We start from the raw sequence: 18,865 nt of genomic DNA on the forward strand, positions 1-18,865 counted from the left end.
TTAGAATGCGGGTGATGGGTCAAGATTTCGATTATATGAGTCTGAATTTCTAACCATCTGATCCGCCGGTAATCAGCTATCTACATCTGGCTTCTCTTTAATGTTGATGACACAAATCTAAGTCGGTCCTGCAAATTGCAGACAGTATGTCTATGTATAGGTCTTCCGTTATTATCCACCGTGTGATACAATCTGTCAACCAGGAGGCCCAGTCGCTTAGCCCGAACACGTACTAAACTTTGAAGCACATGAAGTTCGTCCTCCTTGTCCAATGTCCCTTGGCTCAACCTGAACGCCGGCTGCGACGTAAACTTGACGCTGCCGCTCCTACTGCTAGAGCGTCTCCCCGAGTCTCCATGGGAACTGGATGTATCCGAATCATCATCTACAGAAATGATGTCATCGTCTACGCAAAGCTTGGGCACCAGATACTCAACACCACCAAGCATCATATCGCACATGGATACGAGTAAGGCGACAAACTCCGGTCGTGTGGAATGTGTGTGGCAATCGAAGAAGGAATCCAGGCCCTCCATAGTTCGCTTCAAGGACCGCAGCATTTCTGCGGGTGGCGCAGGGGCTTTGCTTCGTATACTCCAGAGAAGGTTGGAACTAACGTCCTCATGCTGCAGAAAGACTCGCGCGTAGCATGAACATGAGAGACTGTCTTGTTCCGGGTGTTGCTTCGATTGATCGTGACGAGAATGCTGGCTATTCCGAGGCCACTCCTGATTATGGCTTGACGGCTCCCGTACGTGCTTCCTCCGCCTTTCGACGTGGGCTACAGGTCTCTCTGTATCTGAGCCTAAAGAAACCACCCTGGGCCAGTCTGAGGCATTGAGACAGGAAAGTAGCGGGTCTATTCGAGGTGAGGTCGATGGGCTGTTGAGTGTTGCCTTCATGAAAGGCTGATTCCCTGTACGACAGCAACGTTAATGTTCGAACGGTTTCAATGCTGGCCGACTAACGGCAAGCGGAATAAAGAATTGGCTCACCACTAGCTTTCATGAAGCTATCAAGGGCATCCGTTGATAGCATGCCATCTAATGTCTCGGCTTGAAAGGGAGAAAAGGCTCTTGGCTGGAAGACCAAGTGACCAATGTTTTCCGGGTCATTTGTCTCTCGGTCTTCCTCCGCGATTATGGCATTGTCGGCGGTCAGACTATCTTCCCTTTCCCAAGGGGACATAGAAGGTGTGAAATCGGCAATCGTCAAGCGCCTCTTTGAATTGGGATTCGAGGTTTCATAATGGCAGTCGAAGCCGTTGGCTCTGCACCGACCGCACCCTTGTTTCTCGCCGCTGCATTTCAGCTACAAGTCCACAAGCAACGTTAGTCTCTGCCATGCTTTCTTTGATCGATATGTTCAGAAAGAAAAACGGAGCTCCGCTCACCTTTTTTATCCGACAGTGTTTGCAGGCGTTGCGGGTAAGCGGGCCGCGGCGTCGCTTAGTTGTGGTTGTTGAGTTTTTCACTTCCCTAGAGTCGCCTCCATGACAAGTCGTCCGAGACATATCAAAGTCAAACGGAAAATCCTCAATAGGCAGAGACTGAGTTGCGGTTGCCATTGTTCAATGAGTCGAAGTTGAGAGTGCGGCTAAGATCGATGGAAATCGAATCGAGATTGCGGCGGCTTGTGTTAGTCCTTTTGGGTAGGAAGACATTGCTTTAGACAAAGTCAATCCGCCGATAAACCGACGACTGGCTACCGGTCAGGGATGGAGGGCCGGCAATATTCTAGAAACGGCAGAAAATTGGCGTGAACCTGTCTCGTCGGTAAAATGGCATCTTAGTAGTGTGTCAATATAGTTTCAACCTCTGAAGTCTGTTGGCATGGCCCAATAAAGCATGAGCGGCGCGTAAACGCCCCACCGGCCGATAGGGCAGTTAGAACATGCGGAGATTTAATCTTGGCATCCCGGGGAGTTTTGACGGCAGGGCCTGTCATTGTTTCTGGCCCGGCCACTTTCAGTTGACAAGACAAAATTTGAGACGAGTCAGAGTTATAGACGCGTAGAAGCTGCTACGCGACAGGATTAAGCGATGTAGCTAGGCCTGATCTCTGAATTATATCTCAGAGCAACATATGTAATGTCATGGTGCGAATAGTAAGGACAATGAGATCTTCGGCAATGTAGAAGTGGGTTATCGCATATAGTACAAGTTAGGTGGCTTAAAGCAATCCTGAATACAGTTGCGAGGTATCAGAACCTAATTGACATGATCTAGCAAAGTATCAACTTCGGATAGAGGGCTCTTGCGAGCAAACGAGACGGCGGATAATATTCGAAAAACACAAGCCTTCAGCGGCATCCCACTGCAGGGCCCTCTTCCGCGCTTCGCCTCAACGCAGTCCACATAATGCACCAGCCGCGTCACAGAAGTTAAGTCTCCTACGGTCAAAACTTGCTTGGCAGAATGTCTGCCACCGGCAGCATTGAGCAATAGCCAGAACAAGGCCTGCTTCAGCCTTAGGACAAGTCTCAGCGGAAGGTACTCCAATAATGTCAGGGTCTTCCCCGCAGTCAAAGTTGTACGAAGGGTCGTTTCAAGCCTAGGACCTCGGACTAATGCATTGTATTTGCACAAACGATGAGGAGACAAGATGCTCTGATGGGTTTTCATGGTTCCGCCAAGCTGATGTGCATGCTGCCCACCTTCCCGTGTTTGGTTGCAATATGTCTATGAAGTGCATACATAATCCGTGGAAAGCCTCCACTACGTGCACGGCTATGTTTTGCCACAAGCTTCAAGGCTGGATGAAGGTTTTCCTCATCGCTTGACTGGCTTGAGATACACATTTAAAGACGGCTTTTGCCACACGATATAAACTTTTTGACCCTTTATCCAGTCACTGCCCTCGTCAACTAGCTTCAGATCGAAGCTGAACAAAATCCTTGCCAGGATAAGGCGCATCTCAGAGTATGCGAGATTGCGACCGACGCAGTCGGCGTGGCCCATGCTGAAAGGTTGGAATGCGTCCAGCCTGTCCTTCGCGAAGCTCGGATCTCCGAGGAAACGCTCGGGATGATATTCCAAGGGTTTAGTAAAGTTCAGTTCGTTATGATACATCGCCCATTGCCAAGTACCGACAAGGCACTGTGTCAGAATGAAAAGAGTCAGAGATTTCCTAGTAATGAAGTAGGGTATTGCTCAGTAGCGGGGTCACTTACACCCTCGGGCACGACATTGCCATCAATGATAGCCGTGCCATGCGTGACTCGTCGGGGCAACCAAGAAGGAACTACCGGGAACACACGCAGCGCCTCGTCCAGGCAGGCCAACATGTAAGGGAGCTTGTTGACGGATAGAAGAGTAATGTCTGACGGATCAGAAAATGAAGATCTGACCTCTTCTACGACTTTCTGATATGCTTCAGGATTCGATAGCAGAAGGAACGAAGTTGCCGTGAGCAACGTCGCTGTGGTCTCTGACCCGGCCGCGATGAGAAGCGTCGAATTCTGGACAAGGCGTTCCATGTCAAGCTTCTGCTCCCTCTGGTTAGTCACGCTCTGCCATGGTATCTGAGACAGTATGATCGCAAGTCCAACACTGAGCAAAAGTAGGGGCAAGAAAAGGGTCGAACGTACCATTCCCTCTTTGTTATTGAGCAGGGACTCGATGATATCTGCTTGTTTACCCGACTGAATGCGACTTTGTAACTTCTGAATCGTGTAACCCATAAATTCCAACTTGTTCTTGGCGAGTACCTTCATGATGATAGCTGTGATAAATCTCAATCCCTGTCGGTTCAGCTCACCGATCCACTCAATCTCTTTCTGCTGAAATGCAATAATCTTTACCCAGGGATGATATTCTGCTGACTCGAGGCATCCAAAAGAGCTGGAGAAAGCAAGTTCGCCAAGGATGTCGAAGGTGCAAAAGTTAACTGCCAGCCTAATGTTAGCATCAGACGGAACTTCGGCAGATGTAATCCCAGCACTCACACCAGTCGCGGAGATCAAGCGCGCGGGTACCATCATCGCAGTTCTCATGAAGTCGCTTGAGAAGCAAGTCAACGTAACCGCCAATCATCGGTTCTTGCTCCTTCATGCCACGATCTGAAAAATACGGCGAAACCCACTTGCGTAGTCTCGCGTGTTCCTCGGGCCCAGCGTTGAGCAAGCTAATGGGTCCTTCCGGTCCTTCACGGTAGTATTCGTATGCTTTCTCAAATTGACCGCGACGGCGCATGCCGTAGATGTCCTTCCAGGCGTTTCCTTCGATAAAGCCAAGGTTATTCGGTCCCATTCTGACGACTGGGCCGTACTTTTTGAACAAGGATTCCGCATAGAATGGCAGCTGCCCTTTCACTCCTGCAATCACGAACGGAAGGTTTGTCAAGCGGTTCAGAATTGGACCTGGATATTTGTTGAGCGGATGAAAGAAAGCCCTGTAGACCGCTAAACAGGACAAGTACGCCGCAACCTAATTCTATCAGTCAAGTATACACATGGAGAAATTGCGGTATCTCACTAGACCGGATATCAACACCGCCCAGCGGCTGATCCCTTGAAGTTCAGCAATGCATGAGAAGAAGGACATCGTGAATAAGGACCAAGAGACAAAAGGTTGTACATGCAACACGTCGCAGGTTTCTTGCCCCTATAGAACTTATTGATTGAAGATACTATTCGTGAAATGTCAATTTTACTCAGTTGAGGTGAGGTAGGTGAGCACGAACAAAAGGCTATCGAACGGCACAGGACCCTTTGGCATGATAACATCAAACTGCATTTGGACACGTCGAATATGTTTCAACTGGCTAAATTCGCTGTCCTCCATGCTTGCCGGAGGCTTTCGCTCTCTTACCACACGTTCCCATCCTCAATCGCTTTGGTACCGTATCAGCAACTGAATCTGCCCACCATGCGGGAGGGCTTTCGGATTTGAAACTTGGCACCGCGTCTCCAGAATGTTGTGTCGATCGACTCCGGCATCTTTCCAGCCAACTCAACCGGCATATTGAACCAAGATGTCGGTGCACCGTAATTTGGTGGCCAAGGATTATGGACGAACAGAAGCCGAATAATGAGAGCCTAGGTATGGCCTGCCCACGGCTTGTCTCAGAAACTATAGGCTAAGATCTGACAGGATACGGTAGAGAGGCCTTTCTGATTCATAGCAGGACAGACAGAGGTCTCCGATCTCACGGACTTCTCCTCCGGCAATATATGAGCTGTCTCCGGCAAGTAACCCGAGTCGTGAGATGCCTAACCGAAGCGAGCCACAAGCATAATGAGCCGGCATTTTAGGTTAGCTGTCCGCATATCATAGTTGCGTGCTTGGAGACGTAGCATGTTCGCAGGTAAATGACTCGTTTACATTTCACTAGCAACTATACTCATTGGCAATCCCACAAATGCCTAACCCTCATTGGAAACCTAATGCTTGACTGAGGAGCAAGATCCAAGTACGGATGACGGGAGGTCTTGGCGTCCCATAAGCTGAGGCGTTCCGCAGGCTCGGGCGCCATTCAGCCTCTCGCTTCGAATTCTGGAACATTGACTTTGCTTATGGCGGATGTAGATCATATTTGCCATGTTAAGCATCGATATTCTAGTTTCGTCGCGTCACCAATTTCTCTGTACGAGCACCGACCTAGCTCGTGCCCGGCGGAGGAGTCCGGAGCCAGGCCTTGGCCACCTCTCGAGCCACATACGGGCGTTCGGGAATCGCCGCCGGCTGGCTGTCTCAACCTGAACCATGATTCTCAGAAACCTTGGTCCGGTCGGAGGTTTCATGAAGACAACAGAACGGCACTCCCTACCAGTTCCAAATCACTTTCCTGATTGGGACATCGGTATCCGTACAGGCTCTACCTTTCGTGGACATTCTTACGTAGCAGGGTCACGAGATGTTGACAGGTAAGTGAGTCTTTCGGCGATAGTGAAATGGCTGTCTTGGATCACAGCTTAAGGTCTCCGGCAAGTGTAAGAGACTACAGATACACATGAATACCACCGTAGCTCCTTATCTCGGATATTGCAAAAGGCCGGTTGTGTCGTACTAGCTACTCCACCCATCAAAGCGATTCTTTTTACGCTGCAAATTAAAGACGCTTCTCTTGAATGACTTCAGGAACGCAAGTAATTTCTTTCCATGATTGATGCCCAAGATGGCAGACTCAAAGAAGACTATTCTATTCTTCGGTGATCAGACCGATCCGTGGGTCGATGGCATCGACTACATCATGAAGCAGGCTGGCCTGGCGCCATGGCTTCAGGGTTTTATGAGTGATCTGTGCAAGAAGGTCAAATCGGAGCTCAAGGATTTCGAAAGCGCTATTACAGAGAGTCTCGGAGACTTTTCGAGCATCTACGAATTGGCTGAGAAATACCGCCACTCAGTCGACGAGACTGGTGTTGCTAATGCAATCCTCATCTATACAATGAGAGCAGCAATGCTCCTCCAGTATGTCCCAGGTCTTCAATGATGTCCAAGTACGATATACTGACATAGAGTTCACAGATGCATCAAGCGTGAACCCAATCTCTTAGCAAAGTCTGATGACGGGCCCGAGTGGCTAGGCATTTCAGGAGGTCTTATGAGCCTATCACCATTAGCAGCTGCCAAGGACTTTGATACTCTCTATGCCGGCTGTCTTGAGGCGGCTGGTCTCTTGTGTAGGGTCTGCAGATTTTGCTACATTCGGTCAAGAGCCACAGAAGATTGCTCTGGAACATGGGGTTGGGCCGTCCTAGGGATCTCGAACGAGGACCTTCGCTCTGCCCTGGAGCAATTCCAGACGAACCTGGTAAGTCTAAATGAATATTATAATCGAATTCTCATGAATCAATTCACTAACCGATTTGGAAGGGTATTCCATCTACGAAGAAGGCACAAGTTGGTGTCACTGGAGACCGCTGGGCTAGCATCATCGGTCCACCATCCATCCTGGAGCAGTTTCTAAAAGAGTGCCCAGCTGTCAGTGGCCTCCCAAGGAACAAGCTTAATATAAGATCCCTTCAACACGCTATCCCAATTACCTCAGCTGATCTCGACTACGTGGTTGGAGAGTCTGCCCTTGTCAAAAGTCAACTCGACTCGCAACACAGAGTCTGGGGTACCGACGATCCGTCAGCTACGTATGAGACCTTTGGCGATTTGCTACGAACCGCGGTTTCGCGATCTGTGTCTCAGTCTCTTGACATAGTAGAGGTCGTTGCCGAAATGAACAAGCATCTTGGATCTTGCCAGCAAGTCGACATTAAAGTCATCGGCACCAGCAGTCACACTTCCTACCTTGCAACAGCATTGAAACAGCAGGGAAGAACAATTAGTGTTCAGCATGAAATAGGCGCCAACCAGAGGAATCAGCGGCAAGATCAACAATCTGATCGTATAGCCATCGTTGGCATGGCTGGAAGAGGCCCTGGTAGTGATGACCTCGATGAGTTCTGGAATGTTCTCATGACTGGTCAAGATCTCCATCAAGAAATCCCTCAGGATCGATTTGACCTCGACGAGTTCTTCGCAGCAGAGCATAGCCACGATGGCGTCAAATGCACGACAGCGGCCAGATTCGGTTGCTTCATGAACAAGCCCGGAGAGTTCGATGCTCGGTTCTTCCGCATCTCTCCTAGAGAAGCCATGTTCATGGATCCCGGCCATCGACAATTCCTCATGAGTTCATATGAGGCTCTTGAGACAGCTGGCTATTCTGACGGCAAGACCAGGGATATTGACCCGAATAGAATTGGTGTCTTTTATGGACAAAGCAACGATGACTGGAATGCTATGGCACATCATCTGAAGGGATGTGATGCATATACCCTGCAGGGAGCACAGAGAGCATTCGGAGCTGGCCGTCTTGCCTTCCAGATGAACTGGGAGGGACCAACGTATTCCTTAGACTCGGCATGCGCGTCAACCTCATCTTCCATTCATCTAGCCTGCATGAGTTTACTATCAGGCGATATCGACATGGCTGTCTCTGGTGCTGCAAATATCGTCGGATATCCTCATTCCTGGACGAGTCTCAGCAAATCTGGTATCTTGTCCAACACTGGCAATTGCAAGCCGTTCCGCGAGGACGCTGATGGCTATTGTCGAGCTGACTTCGTCGGGAGCGTGGTGCTCAAGAGGCTTGACGACGCCATCGCCCACAATGACCATATTCTTGCTGTCATTGGGGGCTCAGGGAGAAACCATAGCGGGAATTCTCCGTCCATCACGACCTCGGATGCCGGCGCGCAAGAACGGCTTTACCACCAGGTCTTGAGGCGGTCCGGTGTCCTTCCAGACGAGATATCTTATGTCGAGATGCACGGGACTGGAACCCAGATTGGTGATCCCGCTGAGATAGGCGCGGTGTCCAACGTCTTTCAACGTCGTCGTGGCGACCCTCTGATAGTCGGATCTATCAAGGCCAATATCGGCCATAGCGAAGCCGTAAGACCACCCGAATGTCTCCAATTATGGATTACTTGAGACTAACGAGAAATCAAATAGGCTGCTGGAATGTCGTCCTTGCTCAAGTGTGTCCTGATGTTCCAAAATGATACAATCCCCCCACAAGCAGGCATGCCGCAGAAGCTGAACCCAAAGTTCCCTTCGCTTGAAGCCTCCAAGATGTCGATCCTCTCCGAGGCGAAGGACTTCAAGCCTGTGGGAAACAACACGAGGCGGGTGATGCTGAACAATTTCGATGCAGCGGGTGGTAACGCTTGTCTGCTTATCGAGGACTACAGACCTACGCGGTCCATTGACGAGGGCGTGCAAGTACCGTGGTCGAATCATGTCATTGTCACGTCCGCTAAGACGCAAGCATCGCTGCGTTCCAACCAACGCAGGCTTCTTCAATACCTTCAGGCGAATCCCACCGTCCGTATTCAAGACGTTGCTTACACAACTACCGCAAGGCGAACGCACCACTCACTCAGATCTACATACACCGCATCATCGACATTAGAACTCATTGACAAATTGAGGTCAGACATTGATGCCCAGAATGATGTCACAAAGATCAAGCCTTCCGCTCCCAAGCAGGTTGTCTTCGTTTTTACCGGTCAGGGCTCGCACTATGGCGGCATGGGCAGTGGGCTGTACAAGACAAGTCATGTCTTCCGAGAAGTGGTTGATCACTGCGTCAGAATATGCGCTGACTATGGCTTCCCATCGTTCTTGGACCTCATCACGGAGCGTGCCACTGACGTATCCACGAAGCTCTCTGCCCAGACCCAGCTTGCCGTCTTGACTTTGGAGATTGCCTTGGCTGCTCTGTGGCGTTCAGAAGCTGGCATTGTGCCGTCCGTTGTTATGGGCCACTCCCTCGGCGAATATACCGCTCTTCACGTTGCTGGCGTCCTCTCTTTGACCGATGTGCTGTATCTGGTCGGGAAACGCGCAGAGTTACTCAGTGAATTATGCGAGACTGGCGCTTGTGCAAGTAAGTAGTAGACTCGAACTCGGAGCAGTACGCCGAAAGGGTAACTACTAACTCAATGGCGCCTCTAGTGTTAGCAGTAGCTGCATCCTCTGAGGTCACGCAGGACTATATTGATGCCAGAAAAGACGGATTCTGTTCGATATCTTGCTCTAACAGTCCACGCACCACCGTTGTCGGTGGATTGCAGGATGATGTTGAGCAGCTTGCAGCGGACATGGCAGAATTCCGTCCAAAGTTGCTACCGGTACCATACGCCTTTCATTCCTTCCAAATGGATCCCATTCTGGACCAGTTCGTCACTCTTGCTCGAGGAGTAACGTACTCGCCGCCCAAGATCCCAGTTGCTTCCACTCTACTTGCGAAGATCGTTGATACCTCCGGAACCTTTGATGCAACCTACATGGGCCAGCAAACTCGTCAGAGAGTGCAGTTCAAAGACACTGTTGCGGCTGTCAAGGAACATTTAGGTGATGTGGTATGGGTCGAACATGGCCCAAGCCAAGTCTGCGGTTCCTTTGTACAGGCAACCTTGGGTTCTGCCATGTCTGCCAGCTCCATCATGTCGACGCTCGACAAGAGTGCTGACAATTGGACGTCTATCACAAAATGCCTTGCGAAGCTCTACGATCAAGGTTTAGGAATCGACTGGCTCCGACTATATCGCCCTTACTCAAGCAGCGTCCAGCTGTTGACGCTCCCGACGTACGCGTGGGACTTGCAAGATTTCTGGATCACCTACACCGAGAAGGGCGACGGGGTACGCGGAAGCCTCGCAGCTGATTCCCAGGTCAGCCCGAAGCAATTATCTACCTGTGCGCAGAGCATTGTTGCAGAGAGGTCGATGAGCAGTGAGTCCGAGGCTACCTTCAGGGCCCTCATTGCCGATCCAGGGATGGATGCCCTCATCGAAGGCCATCGGATCCGCGACATGGCAATTTGCCCCGGAAGCGTGTTCTGCGATGCTGCTTCTACTGTCGCCAAGCACGTATTCGAAGGCATGGGCATAACGCGAGATATGAAGCAGCCCGCGCTGACGATCTGCAATCTCTCACTCCAGCGTCCACTGCGCAAGAAGGCTAATGGCTCGACTGAAGAACTCATCACAACTGCGAACGTGAAGAAGCTCTCTAAAGATCTTGCTACAGTCACCTTCCACTCATCTGAACAGACTCTGGGCAGCTGTACGGTCTCCATCTGCGAGGCGGACTCCATCAAAGCTGGTTGGGAGAAGATATCATTCTTCATTCAGGCTAGGATGGACGACGTGATCAAAAGCGCCAAGGAGGGACGTGGCCACAGGATCCAGCCCGATATATTCTACGCGCTATTTTCAAACACAGTCAGGTACTCTCCGTCCTTCAGATGTGTCAAAGGCGCGTATGTCTCCGATGATTTCCAGGAGGCTGCTGCAGAGATCGTCCTGGGCTCTGATCCTATCGGAACCTGCTTCACCTCGTCACCATATCACGGCGAAAGCCTGGTGCACCTGGCGGGTTTTGTGCTTAACGCGAACCCAAGTCGACCGCGTGCCGCTGATACCACGTTCATGATGGACAATCTTGAGAGCGTTGAGCTACCAGATTCCGGAGCTCTGGTGCCAGGTAAATCATACCTTACTCTCGCCAGAGTCTCACGCAGAACCGAGGACTCTGCAACTTGCGATGTCTGGGTCTTTGACTCTGACTCGTCGGAGATGGTGATGCAATGTTCGGGTTTGCGGTTTCACGAGGTTAGTAACACCGTTCTGGACCGGCTTTTGGGAAAGACAAGAGTATCGGTTGCAGCACCTGGCGACTATCAACTTCCGACGAACACGAATGTAGCAGCAGTGAAGGCTCCACAACCTTCCGCCAAGAAGCATGCCTACAGTCGCTCAGACGCCTCAGAGATGACCAAAGTTGAAGAGGGCTTGGGCTCACAGAATGAGATCTTTGCTTCTATTCTGGAGAGCATCTCAAGAGAGACAGGCACAGACTCGGCGCAACTCACGGATGACACTGCTACAGCAGATGTTGGGGTTGATTCCATCATGGCCATCGAGATTACCGCTGCTGTCAAGAAGCAGACCGGCATCGATCTTCCGGTGTCAACTCTCATCGACTATCCGACGATCGGTGACCTACGCAAGGCGTTCGGCGATGCGGTTGGACCTACCGAGACTAGTCACTCATCGTCATCCTCACAGGCGTCCACCTCTCCGCCGTCCGTCAGCGAGGAGGAGATGTCGGATGAGAGTCTGTCTACCAGCTGCCCGACACCGGAGATCCCCTCTCACTGGGTATTGCTTGATCAGAAAGAAGTTGAAAAGCCAGTCGTTACTTCAATCTCGATATCGAAGAGTGAATCACTATTGCCAATAAAGTCAGATTCGCCTTCTTTGACGAAGAAGCAGCAAACAATTTCTCCAACGCCGAAGGCGCGAGTGATCCTGCTTCACGGCCATCCGAAACCAGACCAAACGCCACTGTACATGATCGCTGACGGAACTGGTACCATTGCTAGCTACATTCATCTACCACCCTTCAACACTAAGACGGCAATTTATGGTGTCGATTCACCTTTCATTCGCTGCCCAGAGCAGATGAACGCCGAGGTTGGCATTGAAGGAGCCGCGAAGTTGATTGTTGATGCCGTGATTGAGTCTCGACCTCAGGGCGCACTGTACATTGGCGGTTTCTCTGGTGGCGGCATGCTCGGGTATGAGGTCTGTCGTCAATTAGGCGACCTCGGTCGTCAAGTCGATGGCCTACTGATCATCGACATTTGCTCACCACGCACCAAGACCGAAACGAGTCTTGTCAAAGTCCAGCCTGAGGCAGGCTGGCAAATGTTCCAAAAGATGGCCGCACAGGACGCGTTCTGGAATTCGACGGCCGAATCTGCGCCAATGCAGCACCTGCTGGGGATTTTCAAAGCAGTGGCAACCTACCACCCGGAGCCTATGACTTCCCACCAACGCCCCAAAAAGACTAGCATTATTTGGGCAGAGAAGGGTATGGGCGGTCGCTGCGAGGGCAAGCCTGAACTGAAGCGCGAGATGGTGGGCATGGGATTTCCAGCAGAAGCCTATCCTGGGTTCATGGAGGATCCAGCTTTAGGGGCCCTTGCCTGGGGCTTCCCTGACAAGCGCGGCTCTGAGGGCGCCTTGGGTCCTAATGGTTGGGACAAATACGTGGGAGAGGTTGGACAATGCTTGTCTGTTGATGCAGACCATCTTGAGATGCCGATGCCGGGACATGTGCACCTCATGAGGGAGAAGATTGAAGAGGCTCTCGCCTACTTTCAGGAAATCAACTAGATAGTATTATCAGATTCGTAGACCTGTTTGTTCGATGCTTTTCAGCTTCTTCGTCATTCCCGCTATTCACACAAATCGCTCCTAGATTACCTAGTACATAGTGCAACGAATTGAGATTCTGTTTTTCGAGAGGTTTTTGCACAAACTGAACTAATCACACACAAACAAGATCAAGTATTTCCATAATTGGTCGAATACCAGAATCTGCGGCGTCCCTGATGCTGAAAGTAACATTTTCAAGCCATAACTTGGCTACAACTACATGTGCAGCCCTTCGAACCAAGGATGTTTCATCTCTCCGAACCGGACTGAACCAGGTAAAAGTGCCTAATCGCCCGCCTCCGCTGCTCCGACTTGACTCGAACAGTGAGGCACACACCACCAAGTTAACACAACTCCAGGTGAACACAGCGGTCCTCCTCGGCATACGTACTAAAGACGCAGTTTTCAACCCGTGAGCGGACTCGCAACCTACCTGATGCTGTTCCAGCACTCAAGCTTACCTTACAACACATTGTTCCCGCCCTCATAAGAATACTGTAGCTTACCTTACGCCAGCCGTCGCAACATCATCAGGAAACACTCTCTTCGATTCGGTCAACATGAAACACACTCTCTCGAATCCATCGGTGCAAGAACAAGACTTGGCAGGAAAGTTCGCTATCGTTACGTGAGTTCGAACCTGCAACTTAATAAACTGCGTGCTGCAGCAAAGATCCGAGGCCACTGAATTTTACCGTAGCTGATCTTATTTAGTGGCGCCTCGAGAGGTCTAGGGCGCGGCATAGCCTTCCACCTCGCTTCCCGGGGCTCAAACATATTAGCGACATGCTCCAGCGAGACCTCACTCAAGAATGTCGTCTCCTTGCAGGAGGAAATCAGGTTGCTCTATCAAGAGAAAAATCCCCAGAATCATGCGACTCCACGAATCTTCGGTGTGGTTGCACCTCTCACAGAGCCGAGCAAGTGTTGCGACAACATTGTGGCTGCAGTGAAGGAACATTTCAGCGGCACTGTCAATATCCTGGTACAGAATGCTGCCCTGCAAGAGACCATGCCAATTGAAGCCATTGATGACGGACATGTGCGCCGCATGCTGACAGGGAATATATCGACCGCCGTTCAACTTATCCAGGCTTTGTTACCGCACTTTGTCCCAGACAGCCGCATCGTTAATATTTCGTCTGAGGGAGCGCGCCAGAGTCAGCCAGCTCCGGTGACATTGCTCTACGGGGCCTGCAAGGCAGCGCTAGAGTCCATGACGAGGGTTTGGGCGGATGCTCTGGGGACGCGGCCTGGGATGGAGAGGACAACCGTTAATTCACTGATTGTCGGAGTCACGAAGACCGGTGATACAGCCAATGGATTGCCTGAAGGACTACCTGATATCGAGCCTGTCCGCCAACTCATAAAGTCTAAGATGGAAGCTTGTAGCGTGGACAGGAGGCTGGGTGAAGTAGATGATATTTCTGAAATTGCTGGCTGGCTCTGCTGTGAGAAGAGTCGATGGGTGTCCGGGAGCGCTGTGTGTGCCAACGGAGGAACCGTCAAAATACTGTGAAAGGTTAGATCTTTGCACTGAAGGAACAGCGAACGAATTGCAATTCTGCCATTAGGTTTCTGATAGTAAATCGTCTGGCTACTTTGTAAACATGACATCCGGGAAAGTCACTGCGGTCTGGTCTCCTTTTTTGAAACTTGGCTGCTCAACATCTCATCGACATCGAAGGTGAGCGTAGGACTTCGCAGTTATCGTAATTCAATGGCCTCTGCGAACAACCAATTCACTTAACCCCCCTCCCCCGGATTAGACCATATGGATGCAATTAAAACCAGAGCCCCAGATGGCTAGTCATTTCGCTCATTTTCTGTCCATCTTTTGTTCACCCCTACTTGCGAAGCAAGAGGCCTTACAGAATTCAAGTGGTCCCTGTCAGCCTGACATTGAGGCATCTCTCTGGCAAGGGCTGCAGTCTAGACTTGGGTTTGCACAGGGCCGTACTTGTGGCCTATGGCTAGAAGCCAAGTGCCATTCTGTTAGCAGCAATTCAATTGGATGATTTCAATGCAATCACTGCTCAAATCATATGAAACAATCCATTCGCGCCGGAGTCTACGCCGGAGCTGTCTCCGAGACGTCCGATGCTCTCCGAGCCGCTTACAACCACCCGTGCCGAAATTTCCAAATGACTCGGTCGCAGAATTTACCCTAGCAACAGGCATGGGCCAAGATGTAGTGCATCGCTGGGGGTGAGCAGAAACAGTACTGGGACCTCAAGCATTGACCTTCACTGCAATGAGGATTGTCGTCAGTAGTGCCTCGATGGCACGAAGTCAACTTTGATTCCCATGTTCTACAATCTACCTAGCCACACAACTATCCTCGTCTTAGAGGAATCGATTTTTCGAATTGTTTTGAAGTCTACGCAAGATCAATTGTTCTCAGCCCTATTTTGTGAAGGTTTGCGATTTTAGGCAAGAACCAAGCCGCTGCCAAAACGATGGATAAGATGACGCCGGAAATGAACATCAACACGCTTCATGCTGTATCATGGGAAAGAATAAGCCAGTTTACCATGGAACATCTCAAAAACGCATCAATCAGCTCATGGCTTTCAGTCATCGCTTTATTGGTTAGTCAACAAGGACTACGATCTCTCCAATCACGGCTTGGACTTCGCTAAGAATAACCCAGTTCACAGCATATTGGCTCCTATTGATAGGATACCGCGTAACCTTACATCCATATGCAAAGTATCCTGGCCCTAAAATTGCTGCGATGTCTGAATTGTGGTTTGCGTATTACTGGTAACAAACTTCAGTCCATAGATTAATTCCGGTATCTGACAATGCGTAGGCTGCGGGGTCGCTGGCCATGGGCAGTTGAGAAGGGGTTTGAAGATTACGGCGATGTCGTACGAATCGCACCCAATGAGATCGCCATATTTGGGTACAAGCCGATAGTTGGTAAGTTTTTATTCTGTGAATATTCTCGCATTTATCAGAGGCTCACAGGATATCCTTCATCGTAGACGTCTTGTTGCCTGGAAAGACGGATGACGCGCTGGCCTTCTTGAAGACAGAAGAGCTTGGAGCTCTCGCAGGAAAGCACAAGGGTTTTGCTGCTGATACAGATCCAAAAATCCATCGTCATGTCAGAAAGGCCATGGAACCAAGCTTCAACATGAATGCGATCAAGCGATGGCAAGAGCCGGTTTTGCACAAGCATTACGACCGATTCATTCGAAAGGTCGATGAGGCTTGCCGAAGCGGTCCCATCAACTTGACGGAGGTAAGTGGCAATACATCAGTGCAGGGGGCTGCATTCGAGGTTGGGTTCAAACTCAGGCTAACCTTCCAGTGGAATGAGTGGCTAAGCATGGATCTTGCCGGTGACCTGACATTTGGACATGACTACGGCAACATAGCAAAGGGTAAGTTATGGAAATCAAAGATGAAAGGCACTTCCTAATCAGTAACAATCGAACTATGATAGGGAAAGCCGGAGAGTTCCTTGAGACATTTTCAAAGTTGAGCTTCTGGGGCACCGTGAACCAGGTCTCTGCACGCTTCCCCCTTCTTTACCCGTTCGTGCTGCTTGCCTTGAGTCCTAGCTTGGCGACAGTAGCGCCGAAACTCCAGCGCATCAACAGTAAGTATATTAATGATCGGATCCGCCTCAGAGATTCCCTCGAACACGAAGACTTCATGTCGTCTCTTATTAAAGAGGGCGGAGAACCGCCCGAAGTCGACTTTCTTGTTGCACAGAGCATGAACGTGGTCATAGGCAACGCTGAAGCCACTTCGAACATGTTCACGGTGTCAGTACATTTTCTCGGCATACATCAAGACAAACTCGAAAAGCTGAAGATGGATATTCGGGATCGATTCACTTCCTATGAAGAGATCAAATCCGACAATGTGCAGAATATTACATGGCTCAATGCTGTCATTAATGAGGGTCTTCGACTAGCCACTCAGGGCACTTCCGGTCTACCTCGCATCAGCCCTGGAGGTTTCGTTGATGGTCACTACATTCCGAAAGGGGTAAGCTTAAGACCTTGGTAGCTAGTTAAGTTGATCGATTTCCGCTAACCCTCATCTGCCTTCAGTACCGCGTTCAAACTAGCTTCTGGGCAGTCTTCCACTCGGAGCGTTACTTTGCGAAACCACGAGAATTTCACCCGGAGAGATGGCTTCCGAAAGATCATCCAGATTATAAGAGGGAATTTGAGGATGACAAGCTTTCTGTATTTCAGCCGTTCAGCATTGGTACCCGGGGCTGCATTGGTCGCAAAACGGGGCTGTTGCAGGCACAGCTGATGATCTCCAAGATGGTGTGGGCCTTGGATTGGGAGCACATAAATCAAGACGAGATGGACTGGGAACGTGATCTGAGAAGATACGCTATGAACCAGCTGCCCAAGGTCGTTGTTCGTTTCCAGAAGAGGTCTACATAGGTACAAACTTAAGGGGCGGGGTGTATTTTCACAAGAGAGTGACAAATCTTGTTATTGTAATCATCGTAGATATGCATTCATACATAGGTACTTATACATGACTTCTAAAGTCTAGATTGAGATTCCGCTGGGGCTTAAAAGGTTCATTTAGGTCCGTTAAGCAAATCGTACGGACAACCGCCTCACATCATAGCTGCGTGAAGAGAAGTTGAGCCAAAGCTCCTTGAAGATTGAAAACGTAGTAATTTAAGATAACTTCAACCCAATTTCGCGGTAAGATGTGTCGTCGTTTAGCTCGCAACTATCTCAAACATCCTCTAGTTAGCTCTGCCATGTTGCCATCTCTCAACCTAGCTTCAGGCGGAGGCACGGTCAAACATATTCTCCAGTCTTCTATATCTACGTGCTTCCCTCCAATGCGTCTTATCATTCTTTGTAATAATACTGCTTTGATCTTTTACTCAGCAAGTTCTCGGAGGAAGCGGTGTTTGGCGTAGAGACTGGTTATCCATCTTCTATTCAACTTTCCCAAGATGTCTGTTTGGGATTGAATATTAGAATCTTCATGAAATCCGGGGAAAGCCTGTTGCTAAATACTCACACATAGGAATGCAGGTGGTGAAAAGCCCGAGGGAGACAGTTCCTAGGACCATAAAGACAGTCCCAGGCCCAGCTTCAGTAGTCCACGTATTGATGAATGTTGAAAAAGAATAGAATAAGAAGTTCTTAAGCATCATCTGTAGAATGAAAATCTCGCTGGATCGTTGTGGGAATGTGTCCCTAATACCCCGCCGTTAGCTTGATATTCCGGCAATCTTCCAAGATAGAGATGAGGCTCACAAGATATAAAGCCCAGCAGAAGTCGAGGGGACCGAAATACTAAAAGCCATACAGCCTAAGCAAAAAGCCCCTAGGAAGTACCCGTTCGTAGAGGGGTGATCAACCACCCACATAAGCAGGAACCAACCGAGCCCACTCAGGGCGGCACCCAGTGTATTGACAGGGATCCGGAATTCTGCCTCATAGACGCCGCCATTCCATTTCGACATGGTCATCGCAGACCAGTCACATAGTGAGCCAACAGGAATGGCAAACAAACCGCCAATCAGTGCGCCAGCCCAGAAAAAGCCATTTTGCTCGATGTTGAGGTTGTAAGGTGGCATCGACCAGATCTGAGATAGAATGTAGCTGGATGCTACAAAGCATGCATTCAGAACCGCACTGATGGTCAGAATCCAAAGCACAGCCGGGTTGATGAAGTTGACGAAGAGTTCGGCTAGCAAGCGAATGATGTTCTTATCTGTGTACGTCTGACGAGACCATGGTGCTAGCATCTGCGCCAAAGTCTTCTTTGGAACGGTGACGACACCAGTCTCGGCAATCGTGTTCTTGGCTGCTGTGACGTCGATGTCGAGATGCCCTTTGACGGCCGTAGTCTCCGCGTCGCTGTTAGATTGAGAACTTGGAGCCATGTCTTGTCGGGCAACAGCTGTCGTTTGAACTGCATTTCAGGCAGCAAAGCAACCGTCATGATGAGCCCCGCGAGGTTGAATGGCAGTTCAGCGATGAACAGGACCTCGTAACCAAGACGCTCTGCGATGACTCCGCTAATAATTGATGTCATTGAAACAGTGCAAGCTGAAGAGGCGACCACCATTGCAATCCTCCAGCCGCGTTCATGAAGATAGAATAAATCCCCAATCGCCGCAAGTGCTAG

At 50.0% G+C, this 18,865-nt stretch overlaps 4 protein-coding genes across 4 annotated transcripts; 2 read left to right on the top strand and 2 right to left on the bottom strand.

Moving 5' to 3' along the window:
- Positions 1-2,771: 2,771 nt before the first annotated feature.
- On the bottom strand, positions 2,772-4,250 carry HER10_EVM0005941 (cytochrome P450; the record flags this gene model as incomplete). Its single annotated transcript, XM_035475542.1, has 4 exons — positions 2,772-3,098; positions 3,173-3,427; positions 3,551-3,888; positions 3,947-4,250. The coding sequence occupies 4 exons, from the start codon at positions 4,248-4,250 to the stop codon at positions 2,772-2,774; spliced, it is 1,224 nt and encodes a 407-aa protein (XP_035337245.1).
- Positions 4,251-6,117: 1,867 nt separating this feature from the next.
- Positions 6,118-12,688, top strand: HER10_EVM0011586 (beta-ketoacyl synthase domain-containing protein; the record flags this gene model as incomplete). The annotated part of the gene is made up of 5 exons (XM_035481014.1): positions 6,118-6,413; positions 6,471-6,756; positions 6,819-8,393; positions 8,454-9,390; positions 9,459-12,688. The coding sequence occupies 5 exons, from the start codon at positions 6,118-6,120 to the stop codon at positions 12,686-12,688; spliced, it is 6,324 nt and encodes a 2,107-aa protein (XP_035337724.1).
- Positions 12,689-15,537: 2,849 nt separating this feature from the next.
- HER10_EVM0008268 (cytochrome P450) lies at positions 15,538-17,148 on the top strand (the record flags this gene model as incomplete). The annotated part of the gene is made up of 5 exons (XM_035477795.1): positions 15,538-15,655; positions 15,694-15,980; positions 16,050-16,122; positions 16,185-16,735; positions 16,801-17,148. 5 exons carry the CDS (start codon positions 15,538-15,540, stop codon positions 17,146-17,148), a joined length of 1,377 nt encoding a protein of 458 aa, XP_035337430.1.
- An 879-nt stretch (positions 17,149-18,027) lies between these two features.
- HER10_EVM0002885 (uncharacterized protein) lies at positions 18,028-18,620 on the bottom strand (the record flags this gene model as incomplete). Its single annotated transcript, XM_035472578.1, has 2 exons — positions 18,028-18,043; positions 18,100-18,620. The coding sequence occupies 2 exons, from the start codon at positions 18,618-18,620 to the stop codon at positions 18,028-18,030; spliced, it is 537 nt and encodes a 178-aa protein (XP_035337006.1).
- Positions 18,621-18,865: the final 245 nt, after the last annotated feature.

Source organism: Colletotrichum scovillei, assembly GCF_011075155.1.
Source record: "Colletotrichum scovillei strain TJNH1 chromosome Unknown Contig00002, whole genome shotgun sequence".
In the NCBI taxonomy this organism is placed as follows: Eukaryota; Fungi; Ascomycota; class Sordariomycetes; order Glomerellales; family Glomerellaceae; genus Colletotrichum; species Colletotrichum scovillei.